Source organism: Ctenopharyngodon idella, chromosome 2, assembly GCF_019924925.1.
Source record: "Ctenopharyngodon idella isolate HZGC_01 chromosome 2, HZGC01, whole genome shotgun sequence".
NCBI lineage: Eukaryota > Metazoa > Chordata > Actinopteri > Cypriniformes > Xenocyprididae > Ctenopharyngodon > Ctenopharyngodon idella.
The window spans coordinates 39,441,294-39,466,488 of NC_067221.1; the positions used below are offsets into that span (position 1 = coordinate 39,441,294).

General features: G+C 36.5%; 1 protein-coding gene across 1 annotated transcript; it reads right to left on the bottom strand.

The window, feature by feature from the left end:
- Positions 1-2,000: 2,000 nt before the first annotated feature.
- On the bottom strand, positions 2,001-24,905 carry tle2c (TLE family member 2, transcriptional corepressor c). Its single transcript, XM_051913205.1, has 14 exons — positions 24,636-24,905; positions 16,073-16,173; positions 15,422-15,485; positions 14,031-14,075; positions 11,963-12,025; positions 11,432-11,506; positions 10,125-10,302; positions 9,711-9,727; positions 8,847-8,993; positions 7,492-7,542; positions 6,248-6,400; positions 5,398-5,517; positions 4,937-5,222; positions 2,001-2,561 (listed from the first exon to the last, which is right to left on the bottom strand). The coding sequence occupies exons 1-12, from the start codon at positions 24,672-24,674 to the stop codon at positions 5,398-5,400; spliced, it is 1,053 nt and encodes a 350-aa protein (XP_051769165.1). The 5' UTR covers positions 24,675-24,905; the 3' UTR covers positions 2,001-2,561; positions 4,937-5,222.
- Positions 24,906-25,195: the final 290 nt, after the last annotated feature.

The window sequence follows — 25,195 nt, forward strand, 5'->3', positions numbered from 1 at the left end:
AATTCAGTCGGATGCGGTTCAGCCAAAAAACTCCTCCTTATCTAACACAGAGACGATTGTCCAAGGGAATCATGGGAATTGAACCAGCCAAAAGCGTCACACATAAATCCAGCTTGTTTTCATCAGAATCGTGCTCAAGGACAGCGAAGGCATCTGTTGACTTCCCTTCAGCTTCAGTGTAACTCGTTAAATGTTTCTCTGCAGGTAAGGCTAGAAACTTCTGACAAACACTGAAATGTCCTCAAGGCAAAGTGTCCATTGTAACATATATTTAAAATCCTTTTATTCTCCGTCTATGAATCGGTCTGACTGGTTTCAAGCTTGTTTGCCTGTTTTCATTCATGCATTGCGTCATGGACATGTAACTTCCTGCTACTAAATGCTTTCTTTTACAGTACGTCATACAACAAAAGGTGTTTTTCCAGTCCAGCACACTGATTCTTGAGACAAAATGCCTCACATTGGATTATAAAAAAGCAAGATTTCCACTTTGAAATAAATCAAAGATGATCACCAGAGCATTCTTAAAGGGTAGTTCACCCAAAAGTGAAAATTCTGTCATTTACTCCCCCTCAAGTTGTTCCAAACCTGTATAAATTTCTTTGTTCTGCTGAACACAAAGGAAGATATTGAAAGAAAGTTTGTAACCAAGCAAATCTCGTCCCCCATTGACTAAAAAAATACTATGGCAGTCAATGGGGGATGAGATCTGCTTGGTCACAAACGTTCTAAATATCTTCTTTTGTGTTCAGCAGAAGAAAGAAACTCATACAGGTTTGGAACAACTTGAGGGTGAGTAAATGATGACAGAATTTTCATTCTTGGGTGAACTATCCCTTTAACACAAATGTACCATTCCATTAGATTCAACTAGATTACTCAATGAATATTTGAAACTGTATGGATGTTGACACAGGAGCGACTGACAAGAAAAGAAAGGGAAATTGAAGCAGGTTCCAACAAAATGCAAATGAAAACATTAATCCAAAACAGTCCTATGATGCATAAGCTTTTAATTTTTCACGTCTGTCCCATCTTCAAAAATTAATGTTAGTAAGAGGACACGACCCAAAATGTTTCCAGTGCTTCGTTCTCAAAGCATTCTGGGCTGTATGACCTGCGCTTGACCGCCGATATTTCATGTTGCTGTCTTACATCAGTCAGATAAGACTGTTTGGCCACTTCATCCAAAGCATTTGCTCATCTGTTAAATGATTTTAGATGCACTAAATCTATCAGTGGTTGACGTCAACTGAGCTGGTTTCAACACTTGATTAAATTGATTTTTGGCATTTTGGCAAAGTTAGCAAATAAACAGTCAAGCCATTTTATTTGTCTGGATTGGGGGTAAAGATCCCATAACTGGTTCCACATGGAGCAAACGGCATCGTGTAAACCTGATCTGAATGATTTGTTTGATTATAGCACAGCCTAGTGTTGAAATCCAGCAGTACATGAACAGTACTGTCCTTTAAAGAGGCCATATTATGCCCTTTTACAGTCTTGATTTTGTTTTTGAAATCTATTAGAATAGGTTTTTATGCTTGAGTGTTCGAAAAAACACATTATTTTTCATATATTCTCCATTGTTGCAGCTCCTCTCTTCCCAGTCTGTCAGTAACGCTGTTTAGATCCTGTCTCTATGAAGCCCCTCCTTCTGAAAAGCATATTGTGCTCTGATTGGTCGGCTGGACTAGTGTGTTGTGATTGGTCAAGCACTTTGGGAAATGTCCCGCCCCTTACCATAACTGTGAGTTTTCACACTACTAACTAACTCAACCAGGCCCCGCCCCTTATTTTGTGTATGCCTTAGGCGGGTATAATTTAAATGAGGAACATTGTGACGTGTTCGTTCCCGGAAGAAAACTCGTGTTACATTTAAAAGAGGTTGAAAAACATAATTGTTGTTGTTAATTCTAGGTGGCCTCCTTGTGTATATCATTACACAGCATCCATAGAGATAAATGGTTGACAACAACTAGAAGAATGACACAAATGCATTTGTTTAATAAAATGATATTTTAATCAAACTTTGTGTCCTTAATATTTCTTTATTAAGTGTTAACCATAGTAAAAGCAATAAGGCACTCGATGTTGTGCTGTTTTGTGAATATAAACACACTAACAACATCCTTTAACCATGATTATATTCACAATACAGCACAGCCTCACAAACCTTATTGCTTAATTCAGTGTCATAAAGTGAGTTTCATGTATGAACAACAGAAGCTGGTTTATTACAAGCAAAAACAGCATTATTTCTCTTTGAATACTGTGAAACTAATGTGATTCACTCAAAATGACAGTTTTATTAAAGTCAGGGGAAACAATGCAATAACTTTAGGGTGTTTTTCAAACCGTTTACTGACAGTTAAAAGCTCTTAGGGGAAAAAGTGAAATGGTGGTATAACAGGAACACCTTAATGTCCATTTGTCTAGAAGTTTCCTTGTCTTTGTTTTTGAACTCGTTTGACAAAATTGGCAGTAAAAGCATCTCAGTCCATTTCTGTGTGGGAGATGATACAGAGAAATTCGTATCTTGACTCCATATGCCTGTCACACTGAAAGACAAAAAAGCACAGCAGGATTACACAACAGAAAGAGAATAATATCTTCAGTTATTGTGCACATTAGTATTGCTGGATGTGTTAAGAGACTGTAGGCGTAAGTGATGATTTTCTGCAATATTTTTCAGTTACCATGCTTTTAGGAAACAACCAAATTAATAGCCAAAAAAATCATAAACATTGAATTTTTAGGATGTTACATCATTAAGTATATATATATATACACACACTAAATGTTGTTTACTTGATGATGTAACATCCTAAAAATGTTTACATACATATACATATATATATACAGTATCTAACAGAAGTGAGTACACCCCTCACATTTTTGTAAATATTTTATTATATCTTTTCGTGTGACAACACTGAAGAAATGACACTTTGCTACAATGTAAAGAAGTGAGTGTACAGCTTGTATAAGTGTAAATCTGCTGTCCCCTTAAAATAACTCAACACACAGCCATTAATGTCTAAACCACTGGCCACAGAAGTGAGTACACCAAATGACCAAATTGGGCCCAATTAGCCATTTTCTCTCCCCGGTGTCATGTGACTCGTTAGTGTTACAAGGTCTCAGGTGTGAATGGGGAGCAGGTGTGTTAAATTTGGTGTTATCGCTCTCACTCTCTCATACTGGTCACTGGAAGTTCAACATGGCACCTCATGGCAAAGAACTCTCTGAGGATCTGAAAAAAAGAATTGTTGCTCTACATAAAGATGACGTAGGCTATAAGAAGATTGCCAAGACCATGAAACTGAGTTGCAGCATGGTGGCCAAGACCATACAGCAGTTTAACAGGACAGGTTCCACTCAGAACAGGCCTCGCCATGGTCGACCAAAGAAGTTGAGTGCATGTGCTCAGCGTCATATCCAGAGGTTGTGTTTGGGAAATAGACGTATGAGTGCTGCCAGCGTTGCTGCAGAGGTTGAAGGGGTGGGGGGTCAGCCTGTCAGTGCTCAGACCATACTGTCGTCTGCATGGCTGTCATCCCAGAAGGAAGCCTCTTCTAAAGATGATGCACAAGAAAGCCCGCAAACAGTTTGCTGAAGACAAGCAGACTAAGGACATGGATTACTGGAACCATGTCCTGTGGTCTGATGAGACCAAGATAAACTTATTTGGTTCAGATGGTGTCAAGTGTGTGTGGTGGCAACCAGGTGAGGAGTACAAAGACAAGTGTGTCTTGCCTACAGTCAAGCATGGTGGTGGGAGTGTCATGGTCTGGGGCTGCATGAGTGCTGCCGGCACTGGGGAGCTACAGTTCATTGAGGGAACCATGAATGCCAACAGAGCATGATCCCCTCCCTTTGGAGACTGGGCCACAGGGCAGTATTCCAACATGATAACGACCCCAAACACACCTTCAAGATGACCAATGCCTTGCTAAAGAAGCTGAGGGTAAAGGTGATGGACTGGCCAAGCATGTCTCCAGACCTAAACCCAATTGAGCATCTGTGGGGCATCCTCAAATGGAAGGTGGAGGAGCACAAGGTCTCTAACATCCACCAGCTCCGTGATGTCGTCATGGAGGAGTGGAAGAGGACTCCAGTGGCAACCTGTGAAGCTCTGGTGAACTCCATGCCCAAGAGGGTTAAGGCAGTGCTGGAAAATAATGGTGGCCACACAAAATATTGACACTTTGGGCCCAATTTGGACATTTTCGCTTAGGGGTGTACTCACTTTTGTGGCCAGCGGTTTAGACATTAATGGCTGTGTGTTGAGTTATTTTGAGGGGACAGCGAATTTACACTGTTATACAAGCTGTACACTCACTACTTTACATTGTAGCAAAGTGTCATTTCTTCAGTGTTGTCACATGAAAAGATATAATAAAATATTTACAAAATGTGAGGGGTGAGGGGTGTCCTGTGTATATATATATATATATATATATATATATATATATATATATATCAAACCAAAATGTATTCAGACACCTTGAACATTTCATTCATTAATACAGTTTATTCACTACAGTTTAAAAAAATGGTAATAAAATATGACAAGATCTCAGAGTTAAACTGTGTCAGAAAAAATTAATCTTAATTATGTCAGATAACACTTAAGCAAAACATGGTCAAGTCAACGTGTCTGAATAATTTTTGTTTCCAAATTTTTATCAATTTTACTGGTAGTCCTCTGTATGAAGAATTTTTGGGTATAATATGTCACAGTTTACTTTATTTTGCTATCCTCACTTACATAAATGAACTATAGTGTCTTGCACCCACTATTAAAAATATATAAAAAATATAAAAAAATGCCTGAATAATTTTTGGTTTGACACACACACACACACACACACACACACACACACACACACACACACACAGAGAGAGAGAGAGAGAACAGCTGGTAGCTCACCAGAATATTCAGCTTGCTTTCTAATTGGCTGACAGAGCTGTCAGACAGCTGATTGGCTGATTACGCCCGGCGTGTGAAAACACAGATGCGGTTCGCTCAGAGTTCGGCTCGGAGGGCCACGAGGACAGATGAAGGGCTTCTGACAAGGCACCTGATGCCCAGGCCCGAGCGTTCTAGGGCCGACCCGGTGCATTCTGGGACTGGCCCCGTGCATTCTGGGAAGGGCGGGCTGGGGAGGGGTAGCGGCTGACTTTCACTAGTCTCACTCCATGGGTAGGAGTGGGTCCTGTGAGGAAAACCAGACATTAAGGTGTATAACGATTCATCACTAAAAATGAACTGCAGGAATTGGAAAAACCATTTGGAGCTGAGAGAGAGAGATGAGATCACAGCAGATCGGAAAACCATCCCCCTGCCGCCCACATTTACTGTAAGCAGTAAAAGCATGAGTCAGGACTTACCTAGTGTTTGAGAGAGGGAGACGGGCCGCGGGCAGAGGAGGACAGAGGGCGGGGAGGTGCAGGAGAGCCAGGAGAGAGTGATTCATGGGACGCTGAAGGAGAAGGAGATCGCACTTTCTCCTGAAACACAGAGTAAAAGAGCTGAACCAGAAACTTCTCATTACTGTTTATTTAGAACTACAACTATTAGATATGAAGGGCCCTATGAATGTTTAATTTTCTTCCAAATTCTGTGTTTTCTGTTTTCTGGATTATGTCTTTAATTGTTTAATAAATTTTATTAATCAAAAAAGACATCTAATCAATGGAATTCACAAAATTTTAACAATGTAAAAATTATTATTTATTTATTATTTTAACAATAATAAAAAATTATGTTTTAAATTCCATGTTTTCCCTTTTATTTATTTTTAAAAAAAAATTTTTTTATTAAATTTTAATAATCAAAATGAATGTCTAATCAATGGAATTCATACAACTTAAATTATTTTTGTTGATAAAAAAACATTGTTAAACAACAATAGGGCCCTACTTTATTACTTTGGATTTGAATAGCAGTCTTTTTGTGGTTTAATATTCACAGCCACTAGCCCACATCGCAATTTGATTAAGTGTACGGCCCTACTTTTGATTTATTTAAATTTGGCCAAATTCCATGACATTCATCAGTAAATTCCATTTTAATGACTGGATTCCGCGGTTGCATTCGCATTTTCAAAGGGCCCATCATATGCTGGCTAAAATCTAATTTATGTACATGAAAAGTACATAGTTAAACATCAAATATTGTGGAAAATGTTGAGTTTTTGTATGAGATGATTTCTAATGATCCCATGTGTGCGTCAGGTACCTGAGTGGGACTTTTGCAGAGTACGGGTGAGCGTGGCTGAGATCGAGGGGAGGAAGAGCCTTCTCTGGATGGATTCTTCCGGAGGACCGGAGAGCTGTTCAGCCCATTCCCTTCAGTCGACCTGGGAGAAACTCCTGCGGGTGACGCGCTTTTCTGCAAACACAGACGGTACGAGATGACATCACAAACATCAAATCACGCTACCTTAAACAAAAGCAACAGCAACTACAGTGGTGTTTACCCATGCAAATTTCACCTAGATATGACTCAGGTGCCTCCTTTAATAGGATTGTATTGACAAAGTATCATTTAAAGCTCAAACAGACAAACGCTGCAGGACAATTTATGTGCTGAAATGGTTTGTTAAATTGTTGGTTAAATCACAAACCCCATGTATGAACAGTTTAGTGATGCTTACCTTAGCAACCACTAACAAACATAAATGCTGATATTTAAAAGCTTCATGGCAAAGTTTGGAAAGTCTTTACCAGATCTGGAGCAAATGCATTTTTGTCTTTAATTGTTTAATAAATTTTATTAATCAAAAAAGACATCTAATCAATGGAATTCACAAAATTTTAACAATGTAAAAATTATTATTTATTTATTATTTTAACAATAATAAAAAATTATATTTTAAATTCCATGTTTTCCCTTTTATTTAATTTTTAAAAAAAAATTTTTTATTAAATTTTAATAATCAAAATGAATGTCTAATCAATGGAATTCATACAACTTAAATTATTTTTGTTGATAAAAAAACATTGTTAAACAACAATAGGGCCCTACTTTATTATTTTTTATTTTTTTTAGAAATTCTGTTAATTTTTTTAATTCAGTGTTTTATGATTTTATACAAATTTATTATCCAAAAAGTAGGTAATTAAATAAATGCATAAAACTTTAACAATTTAATTCATCTTTTAAAATGTAATTAAATCAAATTTGAAAAATTACTTTCATTTTTTGGCAAACAAAGTGCTGGACAACAGAAGTTTACAGTTTAAAACATGGATGAAAAAATTGTGATATTACGGAGACACAAGACAAATGCATTTTTGATGTAAAAAACAAACAAACAAAAAAAACTTAAAGCTGTTATGCTGTTCACCCGGTACTCTGAGTTACTCTGTAGCAACTGAATGAATAACTATGTATGCAACTTTACTAGAACAGAATGTTGGTGCAGCGTTGACATCCGTTGTGTAATGCAAGAATGAGAAAGAAAGTAACTGTTTTCACACCTCTTTAGTGCTGTCTCTTCTGAGAACGTCTTCATTTTTAGTGCCACTCTCCTGCAGGAAAGACACATGATCAGACCCACTCAATCATGAGATCATAATACTTCATAGGCCTTTCCACAGGACACAAAAATCACTGTAATATCTCCATTGTCTCAAATGGAGATTGTTGTTTCTTAGATGTTTCTCCTGTGTCTCCTTTAGAGTTTCAGAACAATTCTCAAACTTTGCTCAGATTTGCTAAAATACCAAAGATTTCAATCAGGGTTTGATTGTCTAGACTTGAGCTAAAACTATTAAAAGCATTTTTTGTTAACTGAAATAAAGCTAAAATAAAATATAAACATTAGATGAAAAACTTGGTGACTAACTGAAATAAGTTTAAGTTGAAGCACTGAAATCAATAAAAAATAAAACTGAACTAAAAAATAAATTAAACTAAAATAGTAATATAAAAAAACTAGCGCTGTCAAACGATTTATTCACAATTAATTGCATCCAAAATAAAAAGTTTGTGTTTACATAATATATGTGTGTGTACTGTGTATATTTATTATGTATAGGGATGCAAAGGGGTGGAAAATTTCCGGAAAATTTTCAGTATTTCTGGAAACTTTCCAGGATTTTTGGAAAATTTTCCACCCCTTTGCATCCCTTATTATGTATATATAAATACACACACATACATGTATATATTTAACAAAAATATATTATATTTATATATATATATATCTTAAATATATGCATGTGTGGGTATTTATATATACATAAATATACACAGTACACACACATATATTATGTAAACACACATGTATTATGTTATTTTGGATGTGATTAATTGTTTGACAGTACTAAAAAACCCTAATAACAATGACAAACGCACATAACAAAAATGACTAAAAATTAAACCAAAATTAAAAAGAAAACTGATAATAATAAGTATTAATAACAACTATAATAGTATATAAATTATACTAACATAACACTGATTTCAATAGGAACTCAGGAACATTCCTCATAAAAATAAATTACAGATCTACGTTAATTTTATAGCTCCATACTCTTACTGTACAACAGCTACTGAGTAATTGTGTCTTAAATAAATCACTGAAAGCTGCATTATGTCTCCCAAGCTATAAAAGAGCAACATCTGAGCAGTTTTCCTCTGGCATGGCATGTGAATGCACAAGTCAGTGTTCAGGGATAAAATGATATCACTTTGAATAAATTATGAGCATTAATATTCAATCGCAGTTGGCAGTCTTGTGATGTAATTTAGCTGAATATGTAAGCACAAGCGAAAATCACACAGACTTCAGGATGAACTCAAATGCATCTTAAAAAGAGGCTTGACTGACCCGCCGTGTTCGTCCCGCGCTGGTCTGGTCTGCGCCGCCCCGTTTACTTTCCATATCAGCGTGAGAGGATGAGGAGGAGGAAGGGGGAGGAGGAAGACCCAGACGCAGACCTGCAGACCGATGGCCCACCGGAGAGCCGCTGCCGCTCTGAAATACACACATACATACACAACATAAACTATATTCATGACATAAACACACTACTGTATGTGAATATAACCTCAATATAACATTAACGTGTCATATATTTCCAGGAATATGTAATTTTAACACATATCAACTGAAATAGAGCTTATATATCAGTCTAAAAAAAAATATATATATATATATATATATATATATATATATATATATATATATATATCAAACATTCAACACAAAAATATGCACTATTTTGCTTACATTTGATTATTCAATTTCTGCAGTATTTCTAACTACATGTTAAATAAACATATTGTACCTAAAAAATGTAATTTGTTTAATTCATATTTTTGTTATATTGTATTTGTACTATTGTTTGTAATTAGCTTTGAAATAAAATTAAATTAAATTAAATTTGTGGAAATGGAAAATGACTTGGACCACCATTATATTTTCGGTTGACATGTTTTTACTGTTGGATGGCTCTAAGAGCAAATTAAAATGAATAATAATCCAAAACAATAGAAAACTAAATCCATGATGATCACATCTAATGCATGGCTTTAATCATTTATAATTCTTTTTTATAGGAAATGCTATATATACAAAAATCCAATCCAACATATAAAATCCAATCAGCAGTGCAATCCTTACAGAAAACAAGTGGAAGGACACTAATGGAAGGACCAATCGGAGGATGACAGTTCATGGTTTAATACTCACCCTGTTTGGGGCTCCATCTACAGAAATACAGAGAGACAGACTCATTGAGATGAGATGATCCAGTTATCTTGAGCATTTACAATGTATTACAGGAATATTACAGATTAATTTCAACCTAATGTCTATGGATCAAATCTGTGGCATGCTGTCGTTTACTACAGACATTCAAAAAAACAAGCAAAAATCACATTTACAGTTATGCATATGCAATGGAAGGCTTTCCAGAAGGTTTAAAAAGGTTTATAGTAAGCAAAAAGTGGTCAGGCCTCATGGGATAGTGACAGTAATTTTGCATATATGAATATGTGAATTTTCCTTATAGTCGTAAGAGTTCTTATTCTGATTCCATTAGCATTTCATCAGGTGCTTCTTGTGTGAATTTAAATTTCCACATGTGAAATCATTTTCACGTACCTCTGGAGTCCAGGTGCTCAGGGTGAGTGATGTCATCTTTAGGCGCCAGATGCGGGGGGAACGGGAAGGCCCCAGGAAGAGCCATGAGGCTTGCACCCGCTCCCAGGGTCAGTCCTGAGGGGTGCGGCGTCAGAGGGAAGCCCGGGGCATGATGGGATAGATGCTGGAACTGCTGTTGCTAGATGGGGGAGGGGAAAGGAGAATGTCAAGCTAATGTAAAACATGACATTTTTGGAACAGCCAAATATTTTTGTGGAAACCGTGATACACTTTTTCACAATTCTTTGTTCAAAAGTTTGAGGTCAGTATTAGAAATTGATACTTTTATTCAGCAAGGATGTGTTAAATTGATAAAACGTGATAGTAAAGACTTACATTGTCAGAAAAGATTTCTATTTTGAATAAATAACATTCTTTTTAACTTTTTATTCATCAATGAATCCTGAAAAAAGTATCACAGGTTCCAAAAAATAAATATTAAGCAGTACAACTGTTTACAACACTGATAATAACATATTAGAATGATTTCTGAAGTATCATGTGACACTGAAGACTGGAGTAATGATCCTGAAAATTCAGCTTTTATATTTTGAAGTATATTAAAATAGAAACCCATGGCTTTAAATTGTAATATTTCACAATATTACTGTTTTTTTTCCTTCTGTATTTTTGAAAAAAAAAAAAAAAAAAAAAAAAAAAAAAAATATATATATATATATATATATAGTCTAAATGTCTAAAGATGATATGACCACATCAGAAAATCAACTTTATGAAGGCTGGTGAAGGGCTGGCTTGTCATTGGACAGGCTGAAAACTGTGATAATATTTGATTGATTAACTCTTTCCCTGCCAGTGACGGAATTTTCTGGCTTTCCGTGTTTTCACTGTTATACAGTAGGGGGTGCTATTATGTAACATCTGAAAGAGTACAGAATCTCCCAATTAAAACACATGCAAAAAAAAAAAAAGCAGAAACAAGTGATAAAAGCATTTCTTATGCACATTGTAGTCTTTGAAGAAAAAAAAAAAAAGATTTTCTCAGCTTTTTGTTCAAAATGTTGACTTTTTTTAATGAAACTTACCCAAATTCAAGTGTTGATAAAAAAAGAATGCATGAAGCCAGAATAAAAGCAGAGGCTCTCTTCTTTCTTTTGATATATTGCATGTTCAGAGATTCAACAAAATATTCTGGGGGCCATGAAAGTTTTGTGAAAATGATCAAAAATGCTGGTGGTGGCTGGTAACTTTTTTTTTTTTTTTTTTAAAAAGAGTTAATAGGAGGGAAAAGAGGAAAATGGACTCACCCCAATGATAGCGTTGAGCTCGGCCATGCTAACGTGTTTGGATCTTTCCACTGCTTGAGCTACTTGATGCTGATGCTGCATGGACACACAAACTCAAAATGCAACATCACACATGAAGCATGAATAAAACACAAACCAGCTAATAGAGCAGATATTCAAAGATCAAGACCAAACATGCAAAACTCTGCCTGAGGTGAAACCTGCTACACGACAGCACCTTTTACTGTGAAAAACCACAAACAAAGCAGTAGCGCATGTGCCACGAACAGCAGGTCGGCTGAAAAGAGTTGTTGTCTCGGTGGCAGCTTTGATGTCCCCAGAGGGCGTTACGATTACAAAATAGCCAAATCCACTCAGCGTGGCTTATAAAAGAACAATATGAAATATTGATTCAGGAAAGAGGTGGGCGATTGGAAGCTCTCTGTTGATGACCACCTCTGCTGTAAATAATTCATGTGTAAATAGCCCGCGGGGGGAGAGCAGCCTGGAGAGAAAGATTGTGTGTGTGTATGTGTGTGTGTGTTTGCTCACCTCTTGGGACAGCAGTGGAATGATCTGAGTGCATATAGCACTGAGCCGCTTTACAATCTCCGCCTGCAGAAACAACACAAACACATTCCCATCAAACAACGGACGACATACCAAAGAAAACAGTCAGGCTAAATGCATTTTATTGGTTCTAATAGAATTCACAACAGCAGCTTCTACAGGAGCTAAAAACTCAGTACTCAATATGTGCTGTTAGTTCAGAACGTTTTCGCATATTTTATTTCATTATATGTTGATAAATCTTTTATGTGTTTGACAGATGAATTAATAAACGTGCATACATTTTTCAAGAAGTCTGGTCTGTTACAGTTTAACATCATTTTGCATTTTATTAACTAAAATGTTACTTTTGGTCAAACATTACATGCCATTTCAGTGAGAGTAAAATTAATGAATATTATATGACAATAAACACTGACCGACAACAGACAGATATGCAGATAAATCGACAGATCTAACAGAATGATAGGCAGAACGATAGATAGACAGACAGACGGACGGACGGACAGATAGATAGATAGATAGATAGATAGATAGATAGATAGATAGATAGATCAGAATGACACAGACAGACAGATACTTTCATGATCACCAGAGGTGCTTTTAATACACTTTTTTATACTGTACAAACTGTACATTCATTCTAACCCTAACCCTATACACTATCCCTACCCCTAAACCTACCCATCACAGAAAACATCTGCATTTTTACATTTTTAATAAAACATTGTTTAGTATGTTTTTAAAGCTATTTTAAATATGAGGACTCATGACATGTCCTCATATTTCATGTTTGCGTCATAATACCAGTGTAATACCCATGTCATTATACACATTTGTGTCCTCATAAATCACAAAAACGCATGCACACACACACACACACACACACACACACACACACACACACACACACACACACACACACAGCTCATATATGTGCACACTTCCATTCAGGGCTGATCCCACTCACTCTGACCCACATACACTCTCAAATCCAGGCATTTCCAACAGATGGCCTGGAAAACGAGGAGAGATGCAGGGGTCTTATCTGGATTAGCCCACTCTAGCGTGTGTGTGTGTGTGTGTGTGTGTGTGTCTGTGTTTGTTCATATCAAGTAGTCAGGCTTAAAACCTGCTTCAGAGTAAATACCCAACAAAACACTGAATCAGGCACATCAGATGTATACATCCCTCTTCAAAGTGACTAACAAATGAAACGTTCAAAGCCGCCGTAAAATTGCATATATGTGCATACGTCTTAAATATTAATACTATATCTGTATTACTCCACTTAATCTACATATATCACATAGTTATGCTAACAAACAACATTAACTGGTGTAAGAAGTGTTCATTGTTTTAATCATCATTAATAAATGTGAACATTACTGAATATTTATGTCCTTTATCATCCTTTATTATCGGCAATGCCAACAGTTAAAAAGCCACTTAAAGTGTTAAAATCCTTTAACCATAGTAAAATCATGTTAATGCATGTACACTACTGTAAATTTTGGGGGTTTTTTGTTTTGAAAGAAATTAATTGATGCATTAACTTGATCAAAAGTGACAGTAAATGCATTTGTAATGTTAAGAAAAAATATATTTCTGTTCTATTCATCAAAGAATCCTGAAAAAATAAATCATGGTTTGCACAAAAATATGCAGCAGCACAACTGTTTTCAACATTGATAATAATCAGAAATATTTCTTGAGCTTCAAATCAGCATATTAGAATGATTTCTGAAGGATCATGTGACACTGAAGACTGGAATAATGATGCTGAAAATTCAGCTTTGATCACAGGAATAAACTAACATTTTAAAACATATTCAAATAAAAATAGTTATTAAACTCCTGTTCCATCCTCAGCAAGCCCTTGATCATATATTTTCAGGATGATCGTCCTGCAATTAGTGTTCTGTACTGTACATCTAGTGCCAACCATAACTCGCCCACACAAGGACACCTCATACTGTAAAGCTCATTATACAGAGATCACGCCGATCTGTAATGAAATCAGGCTGTAAATGGCACATCAGTCACTCACCTGCTTCTGCATTTCAATGTTGAGCCCGTAGGACATTTCATAATACTGTGGAAGGAAGCAAGGCCAGTTCAATTACATTCAAATTACATGACATAAATCACAATTACATCCATCTAAATGACAGAAATGTTCTACATGTGTGACCAGAGGCCAGTAATGACCCATATTCATAGTGAAAGACCTGACTCTCATTTCTCTTTCATATTAATCAATGGAGATCATCATTAGTATTTACGCATTTGGCAGATGCATTTATCCAAAGAGATTTACAGTCCATTGAAGGTATTCCTTCAATATTGATCTCAAATGATCTTGATGTTGCAAGCACCAGCTGAGCAACAGGACCGTAACTCCATCATTTACCATTTTCCAGTACTTGTTCCCACCTATTAACTGTGATATAACGATATATTAGCCTATGTGATTCATTATTTAAAATCAACAGTTATTGATTTTATCTACCAAGCCTTGTGATTTTATCTACCACACAAAGCCTTGTGAACAGATGCTGTCAATTTCTGCTGTCAATCTTTTAGTGAATTTTGAGTAAATGTGTAAAATATGTGTTTGCTCAATTTAAGCATTATTTTTAATGTCTCATTTGTTGTCATATTAAGTAAAGGGGCTGCAAAAGTCCAAGACCACTAGCCCTCTAATGCTTCTTCAGTTTTACATTTATGCATTTTGCTGGCACTTTTATCCAAAGCGACTTACATTGCATTCAAGGTATACATTTTCTCTGTTCATCCATTCCCTGAGGATTGGCATTGCTAGCACCGTGTTGTACTGTTTTCACAAATTATATTATCAGCATGTTGTTATGCTGTAATTGAAATGTTGCAAAGAGCATCTTGAGCTTCAGTGAAGCAAGAAAATCTGGCAGAATCTTAAATGGGAATTCTTAAAATCCATAAACTTACTGTGTATTTCCAGGTTTGGATATATATATATATATATATATATATATATATATATATATCTGTGACCCTGGACCACAAAAGCAGTCATAAGTCGCACGGGTATATTTGTAGCAATAGCCAACAATACACTGTATGGGTCAAAATTATCGATTTTTCTTTTATGCCAAAAATCATTAGGATATTAAGTAAAGATCATGTTCCATGAAGATATTTTGTAAATTTCCTACAGTAAATATATCAAAAATTTATTTTTGTGAGTGGATATGCATTGCTAAGGACTTCATTTGGACAACTTTAAAGGCTATTTTCTCAAAATATAGATTTTTTTTTGCACCCTCAGATTCCTGATTTTCAGATAGTTGTATCTCAGCCAAATATTGTCCTATCCTAACATCCATACATCAATGTAAAGCTTATTTATTCAGCTTTCATCTTGGGATTATGGGTAATGTTGTTGGACATCACTCTTACCATGATATAATGTCTGTGCATCTCTGTTTTTTCACTCGCCAACTTCTCACATTCCAGCTTCAGACTGAAAGACAGAAAACGACACAAATTGTGAGTTCATCTCAGAAAGTCATGTGACACGTTGTCCTCGTACAGCTCTCATTCATCAGTCAGTTAAGGACACCACAATATCAGCATGAAATACAACAACCTCTCGTTTTTTAAGTATATACTTATTTTTATTCTTGAAGCTGATCACGTTTTCTAATGTACATTGATGTTTACTGTTCTAAAGAAAGACATTCAGTAGCTTTTGTAATTGCTCCTAATGAGACTATCTGGATTATGCTAACTGGATAGCTGGCTAATAGTCTGAATCAGCTAATACATGCGTTTCTAGTCGCTGGAGTGATTTTAGAGCATTACAGTTTGATAATCTCATCAGCTTTGCACAGGTGATCCCAACTGCAGTTCAGAGAGGAAGTAGATCATCTATACAGATCGAAATCACAACATAATTGAATAAATTGTAGATGCAATAATACAAAAATGAAGTAAACAGCAGTAAACATCAAGTAACATTGGAAGCTTTCTGATATTACTTTTTGATGAGAGTTTGTGTGAATATTGTGATAAATCCTCCTGGATGTAGGTGAAATTAAGGTTGTGTACCTGTGATACTGGGCCTGGAACAGCTGAAATTCCTCTTTTATATGGTCGAGTGTTTCCAGCACTGTGAACTTCATGCCGCCATGGCCTGACACCAGCGGAGCCTGGAAACACATGAGCAGTGTGAGTGACGTCACTCCAAAACAGCCTATTAATTACTATTTCTACATTGTAATGGGATTAGCTTGCTATTTACTCTGTGTGGTGTAATCATGTTAGGTAACCTTAGGAGGACAATACAAGGATAGATGGCAAACTACTTTATTTACCATACAAGGTATATATAAAGTGAAGATTTTAAAAATTCAGACCTTTGTGTGCATTTTCATTTTCACCAACAAAGACATACTATGGTAAATGTCCATATAATATATTTTAAAAAGCCCCTCAACACATATCTGTATCATTAACACATTAGCATTGAATCATGGCCAGAAATCTAATCTGATTATAGTAATGCATTACAACCAACAGTGCACATGACTAAACCATCACAAAGCACTGCCACAAACAACTGCTCAAGTCCAACTGCTCAGACTTAATCAAAACTAACATTACAATATTGCTTAACATGCTTTAGCTTCATTCTGATACCTCACTCTAATACTATATTAAATACAGGTAATGCCATTATGAGTTTAAAACGAGAAGAAAAGGATTGTGGGAAAAGCCTGCAGATTGTGTCTAAGGCCGAATCAATCCCAGCCAGAATTCATCACGTGAAATGATGTTTAACTAAACTTAAAGATTGAAAATACCTTTAGGGGAAGTGGGAACACAACACACAATCATATCCTCTGATACACACACACACACACACACACACACACACACACACACAGACCGTACAAAGGGGGCTTCACTGCACGAGTAAAGAGACACTTTATACAGCCCTGCTATTGACAATAAACGCTTTATTTAGTCAACTTTATCAAAAACACAAGACTGACTGAAGGCACATATTCAATATTCAGCTTGATATGACCCCTGATAGAAGCCAGATCATCATCTAACAGCACTTCTTACAAACTATAAGAATAACACCAACAAATGATGCTGTATGGACTTCCACTGTTTATAAAAAAATAAATAAATAAATAAAATAAAAAAAATAAAATAAAATAAAATAAAATAAAATAAAAATAATAACATGTTGACTGCAAGACAGCCAACAAATGATGCTGTATCGAGTTGCACTATATCTTTTGCAATAAAATAAAATACAATATATTTTTGTCTGTTAGATAATGCCAACAAATGATTCTGTATGGAATTGTGCTATGCTTTTTGTATTAAAATAAAATAAAATAATAAATTAAAATAAAAAATAAAATAAAATTAGGGTCCAATTCTCACTATTAACTAACTATTAACTATGGCTTTTGCCTTAATAAACTCCTAATTATTGCTTACTAATAGTAAGGTACTTGTTAAGTTTAGGTATTGGTACAGGGATGTAGAATATGGTCATGCAGAGTTAGGCATTAAATATGTGCTTTATAAATACTAATAAAAAGTCAATATCCTAGTAATATGCATGCTAATAAGCAACTAGTTAATAGTGAGAAATGGACCCTAAACTAAAGTGCAAAAAAATAAATAAATAATTTAAAAAATAAGAAAAAATAAATAAAATAAAACAAGAAAAAATAAAATAAAATAAAATAAAATGTTGTCTGTTAGATAATGGCAGCAAATTATTCTGTAAGGACTTTAACTATGCTTTATGCATTGAAATAAAATAAAATAAAATAAAATGTAGTCTGTAGACAACACCAACAAATGTTGCTATGCTTTTTGAAATGAAATGAAATGAAATAAAATAAAAAAATAAAATACAAATTTGTCTGTTAGAATAACAGCAGCAAATTATTCTGTAAGGACTTTAACTATGCTTTTTGCAGTAAAATAAAATAAAATAATAGCTAAAATAAAATAACATTTTGTATGTTAGATAATGGCCGCAAATTATTCTGTATCTTTGAACTATACCTTTTGAATTATATATATATATATACACACACCATATCCCAGCAGGCACTTCTATACATATAGTGCATGCTGGGATATGGTGAAGAGCAGATATACTCAGAGGTTTTGGTCAGGAAACAAAAGGGTGTTGTACAGAGAGCCGAGTACAGCGTGACAGAGCCATGAATTGTCACACAGACTGTTCCTCTCACACCAGCCCTGAAAGAACGCAGTCATCTATCTCACACTGTTTACTGTGCAGGGCACTTTCAGACGAGAGATAGAGACGGAGAGGGGAGGGGGGAAATCACAGAGCCGTGAATAACCGTAGGCTGCTGAAATATTCAGCACATGTGGCACAAATACAAGAGCAGTAACAGCCGTGTGTGTGCAAACGACACATGAACCTGCTGTGTTCCCAGTCCATACTTCCTGTGCGGATTGCTGCTATTGGCAAAAACAGAACCGTTCAGGAGGGAAAAAGCAAGCACATCTGTTCTGAGCGATCGGCTCATTCCAGAAGACTGCATCCGTACTGTATATCAGCTCTGATGAGCAGCTTGTTAAGGCCTCGATACACAATACTGCTCTGATGAGAACTGACACCATGCAGCGCCGCCTCCGACACGCACGCATGCAGCCGCTGCCGTTTATTAGGGCTGTTCATTTTACATCCCAATTTAGTGCCATTATTTATCAAAAAATAACAAAAAAGTAATGCAGAATGAATGCACATGAACAATTTGTGCAATACATTCCATAATCAGGAATTTTCTTACCATCTGTGAAATTCAAGCTTGAATAACTGCCTAAATGTACAGCACTTTTTTGCATGTTCTGCAGTCAGTGCAGCTACAGCTGCTAATTCATGCAACATGTTTCACCAAACCACATTTATAGATGGCACAGAATGAGTGAAGATGCGTTTTCAAAGTTGAACTCTTTAAGTTGACAGTGTCTTGAAAACAGCGTTGATGGTGCGAGACAGTGGGGAAAACTGTTAGGTCTGATGCAATCTGGCCAAATCCGTCTGTCTGACACATATATACACACACAGATAAAAATAATAGCGCAGACTAAACGCAAAAACACATCCTGTGCAAACAGTTCCTCTTCTCTGCTATTTGACATTTCAATAGTGAAAAGTATTGTTGTGAACTGTAGGTCAATGATATCTCTATTTGTGGGTTTTTCTCAGCAAATACTGATACTGTATGTGATTAGGGTTGTCACTCACTCACTGAGATCTACACTCCTGCAAAAACTCCCTCTATAATCAACAAAGCTGTCTACACTTCACAATGAGTCTCTTATTTACATTGTGTTTACACTTCGTTGGTAATAATGAAAGGATTCGCGAGCGTGCAGAACTCTAAAGCGGGCGGTGAACTAAGACTGTTTTGAGCGGTAATGAGCGGATTCTGACTAACTCAGGGGGTTTTCACACCTACAGATCATTTGTTTTGTTTTGTTCCAATTTGTTACAATGTTGCATTTTCTTCTTGGTTCGGTTCTCTTTCACAAGGCAACATTTCAAAGTGTACCAAAATGTGTTTATGCAAATCACATAAACTGTCCTCTTATTGGTCAGAGTTTCCCCTGTATTCTGCCATCAAGATGAAGTTTGATTGAAGATTATTGTAGTTTTATTTGTAACTGTCAAGACACGCAAACACTATACGAATTTAGCCGTCATTCCAGCTGTTAAATTATATACTACATTCGCATTAATGCTGCTGTAAATTCAAACGCGCTCTCTCTGGATCTCCCAGCACTAACTATGTCGAGACTAGGGCTGCACGATTATGACAAACATATGGTTCATTTTCCTGGTTGCATTTGCACCACCAGTAGGAACTCTGAAGTGACGTAAACTGCGCTTGTTGTTGTGACTTTTATCTTGACGGCGCTGAGAACAGCTCAGCCAGAGCCTGAGCACACAGTGCTCGCATTCTCTGTCTTCATTCGTTTACGATCTGTTTAACAGTCCTGTCTAATACATTATTAGATAGAACTGTTATACAAAGAAAGTAGACAGTATATGAAAAAGTATTAGCTTTTGTCGTGTGGTTGATGCCCAGTGTCGCTAGCTGAGCAGAAATATAATATAAAATATAATAGGCGCGCTGGATTTTCTCCTAGCGTAAGCTTGAGAGGTCCATCTATCACTGTTTTCCATGTTTGTAGAGTTAGTTTGTGGAGTAAGTATATAGGTTGTGTACACAGCTTTTTAAAAATGGCGGGTGCTGGTGTTTCGCGTACGTTTGCGTCACTGGTAGCTTCTTTTTGTGCTGGGTTAGATCTTTTACACTCTGAAGTAGTTATGATTCGCCTCTCACAACGTAACATGCTCTAAACACACATCTTAAGCATGCAGAATAATGTAAGTGGATAATTTTTTTTGTAATCGCGTCTTTCAACAATTACGAAATCGTGGCATCCGTAATCGTAATGACAATTAGAAATTTGATTAATTGTGCAGCCTTAGTCGAGACACATGCAAACACTATACGAATGTTATAATGCAGCAGAGCGGGAATCAAGGCTTCGTCGGGACAGCATTCTCTCACGGATCAAGCGAACCACCCCAGAGTTTGTTTGCAATCAGACCGAGATCACCTCGTTCAGGCGGTCTTGGAACGATTGTGCGGATCTGCGTGCGATCGCTGTGTTCACGTATGCCTAAACGAATCAAAACAAGGGAAAAACCCACCAGGTTCCGAAACAAACGCTCAGGTGTGAAAGCACCCTCAAACACCTCTGATTGGCCATTGCGTTTACACGCTCAACAGATAGGTCTGTGATTGTCTACAATGATCAATGCTTCAAAAACAAATTGTAAATAGAAACCTTTGACGCTCTTCACAGTGCTCTTACACAGATACACACGGGAGCGTTTGAAAGCAGACACCTATCAACGGATATCAAATATACCCAGTACTCGGTACTATCGGTACTGCAGAAATGCTGGTATCATTGTCACATTTTTTTTAAATTTCAGTACTGACTTTGTACCGAAGTACCGGTACTTTTGACAACCGTATATGTGATTAATTGTGAGGAATTTAACTCGTAGGCTGCATTTACACTGCATGGTTCAAGTGACCCAATTCCATTTTTTTCCTCCCATTTGGCACAGATCGGATATGACCCATGAACATGTAAGCAGGAAAAAAGTGATTCTTGGTTTTTATGAGTAAAAAAACCTATATGAGGGTGGATTCGAACCCAGAACCTCTGACGTGCTTAACAAAAGTTCTACCACTAGACCATTATTACATACAAAAAATTACAGCGGATCTGTGTATATAATCACTGTCGTGAAGAATTTGTACCAATTATTTTGATGTAAGGATGAAACTATTTCATTAAAAATGCTTCTATGAATTCCATGTCAATAAATTAACCTCAATGTAACTATTGAAATTGATTTCTTGATATCATAATGCTATGCACGGGTCGCTTTTAAAAGATGTAAGTGGGTCATCAAAAAAATCGGATATAGTCAAAAAATCGTAATTGGTCATCATAATCTGCAGTGTAAATGCGGAAATGCCCGTAAAGTCGGTGCCAATAGCCTAGTGGGCAGCATGCTAACATATAGCGCAGTTGCGCTTCGGGCGCCCCGATTTCTAATCCCGGCTTGTGGACCTTTCCCGATCACGTCCGTCCCTCTCTCTCTCTCAAGTTTCGCTTCCTATCCTGTCATAATAAAGGCAACAATAAATCTTTTAAAAAAAGAAAGAAATTACTGTAAAAATAGGGCCACTTTTGTTCCTTTTGTAAGTCACTTGTGATAACAGCATCTGCTAAATGCATAAAGTAAATTAATTCAATGAATTAACCAGTGCAAATCATAATTAACACAATGCACACAAAATGTGCATGTAAAACTGACAGGGTGACAGGCCTTTGAGAGATGTTAAACTTTGTGTGTGTGTGTGTGGTTTCATGTATGTATCAAGTGGTAAAAGAGTGTGTGTAAAAGAGAGATCTGATCATTAACACCATCAGAGTAACAACAGTAAATAAAGCACAGATGGTGAAAGATACAGGCAACCTCACACATTTACATGCGGAAATCTCTCTTACACATATTCACACCGCTTACATCTGGTATTACCGTGCGATCCGCACACAAATTCACAGCTCTAAACAGAGTGCAACCGTACGGTTCTGAAAGTAAAAATAATCTTCATTTTCCCAGGAAGAAATTGATTAACAATAAAATATGAGATGCGCCAAAAGCAAAACAGCTCAGCAGTGACCACCCTTTCCCATGAAGCATTGCAAATGGCAAAATCGAGTCTCCCTGCACTTTAAATATACCTATATATTTGCATGTCTGTCTAAATATTTTCAATAAATGAATATATAGTTTTTATAACTGTAACCAATGACCATAAATTGTATTCTGAATAGTTTTCACTCGAGAATTTAAACACATCTGCAATCATCTGTTGTGCTTAAAACAAGTGTTTTAAATGGTTTGATCAGGAAAAAATTGGAAACAATTCTGAGCTGTCCACTTGTGATCAGATCGGATCAATTACAAATATTTATAAAAAGTATAATAGTATCTCAATGGTACTAAAATAACACTGGATCAGATCACAGAGGCAGCTGTTAATCCCAGGTGTAAAGCGGTCATGAGTGTCCTGTATCAGATCCGACAGGGTTTTGAGAGCAGACAGAAGCTGCCCACTGGAGTCAGATCATCAGCGGCCCAGCAGGCAACAGCACACACAGTCATTATGTATTACCACATACTGTCCGCTAAACACACAGATAAAAACAGCACACACTAACAAACCTAACCACATTTGCACCCTCTCTAAAGGTCATTCATTATGCACACTAAAATTCCTCACTTTAAAGCTAATGCATGCTACCACAAAACTGGGTCTCCACGGGCCTGTAATAACATGCCATCATAGCAAAGGTAGCTTTGAAGTGCAGCTCAGACTGTGTGTGTGTGGTATCGTGTTGCCCAGTGACGATGATGGAACATGACATTTGCAGTGGAGAGTGGGGTGGCCTGGATCCATATATGTAGCAACATGCAGCAATAACTCGAACAAACCATTCATTCACCCGTCCATCCATCTGTCCATCCCTCCGCCACACAGAGCAAACTCACAAATCTCTCCCTGTCTTCATGAATGTCCTTCTACAGCATTTCTGCCTTGAATCATTTCTCTTCTTCTGCACATGCATATCTGCCCATCTATCTCTCTTAATATACAGTAAAGTTGTATAATAATATATATTAGGAATGCACAATATATATCGGCCGCCATATCGGCATCGGCCGACATACGCTCAATTTTAATGTTATCTGTCACCAACATAGAGTCTGTCATATAGGCTATATAAAATTATAATGAGAACATTATAATTTTGTGCTTGGGACATGGCTTTTAATGGTGAGACTTTTGTTTTTGTAATCAGGCTCTCAAAAATGATATAACATTTTTTGACTTATTTATAGGCTAATATATCGGGTATTGGCTTTCAAAGATAAAGAATTATCGGTTATCGGTATCAGCCAAAAATTTCATATCGGTGCATCCCTAATATATATATATATATATATATATATATATATATATTAGGAATGCATGATATATCGGCAACCATATTGGTATCGGCTGATATATGCTCATTTTTAATGTTATCGTTATCGGCCCAATAAGAAAATTTGGCCGATATATTAAAGCTGATAAATAATGGATTATTTCCTTCAGCTGAGACACCTCAGATGTGCACTGTTTGCCATGGTTTTGAATTGCTTGAAATATGATTGAAATCACTTCAAAAAGGAAAATACAGTTAAATACAACATACAGCGCAAGTCTGTCATATAGGCTACATAATATTATAATGAGAACATTATAATTGTGTGCTTGAGACATGGCTTTTAATGGTGAGACTTTTGTTTTTGTAATCGAGCTCTCAAAAATTAAAAATTTTGACTTATATATATATATATACACACACACACACTGTATATTATTATATGTATATCACTGTATATTAAACAAAATAAATAAAAAGAATATGACTGAATTACACCTGTTCAAATGAACATTTGTGTATGTGTGCTTTATATAATTGTGTTTACATGTGTGCCAGCTTGAGGTGGAGGGCTTCCCCAACTGAGTTTTGGTTCCACTTGAGGTTTCCTGAATGTATATTGTTAATAACAGTAATATAGTCAAACAATATGTGTGTGTGTGTGTGTGTGTGTGTGTGTGTGCGTGTCATACACAATATCAATACTTATTCATAAATAAATTATTAAAATATTAAAAGTAAATAATAAAATAAATCTCTGGATGCAGAATCATGCACAATTTAAAAGATGTAGGCTATATTTAATAATAGGCTCAGTTATATATATTACAGTGACTGTAATTGGACTCCAGGCCTGTGTGTCATCAATTGAACCCATAACGCTGTAATTAACTCTTCATCGTGACCTTAACCCTGACCCTAACACTAAACATAATGCACATTAAAACGGGCCCCCCGCGCGCGCAACTCAACGATCCGCTAGAAACGATCTGTAAAGGAGTTCATTAGGCTGCGGTACCTGGGGTCTTCCGTGCGGATACATGGTTCTGGAGGTCATCCACGGGGATCTCGATGGTCAGGACCGAGTCTGGAATCACCGTCCGACACCGAACCCCCCGTGCGCTGCGTAAACCAGGAGCTCTCCTCCGCTCTCCGCGCTCCAAACGTTCTCGAGTAACCTAAGAATTACGAGGTATCCGATGAAAAGTTTAAAAACGTTCTATTCGCCTGGATCAAACGCTCTTCCTCTTTATGACGCACAGTTACGCCGCGCTACAATGTAACAAGATCATCCTGTGTGAGGCGCGTGCACGCAGAGCGCGCGTCGGAGATCAGAGGAGCATAAACAGCGCTGACCTGCGCGCACACGCGGTCTGAATAATCTAAGCAAATCGGTTCGTTTGAACGATTCACTGGTTCATTTGAGTCTCCTTATAATGTACTAGCCTATAGTAATCACAGTTTCCGACAAAAATACCATTATATATACTTATTTTACTACGGGTTTTGGAGGTATTTGTCACCATTGTCCTCATAGAAATAAATTAACCTAATGAATTCATGTTTTAGGTATGACTA

What these genes read in the sequence shown, in the direction of transcription:
- tle2c (XM_051913205.1), bottom strand. Translation starts at nt 24,674, where the DNA reads ATGACCTCCAGAACCATGTATCCGCACGGAAGACCCCAG. An exon ending in TTCCAGGCCCAGTATCACAG is followed by an intron (nt 15,486 to 16,072) that starts GTACACAACCTT and finishes TCTGTCTTTCAG; the next exon opens with TCTGAAGCTGGAATGTGAGA. An exon ending in TTCCACTGCTGTCCCAAGAG is followed by an intron (nt 11,507 to 11,962) that starts GTGAGCAAACAC and finishes GTGTCCATGCAG; the next exon opens with CATCAGCATCAAGTAGCTCA.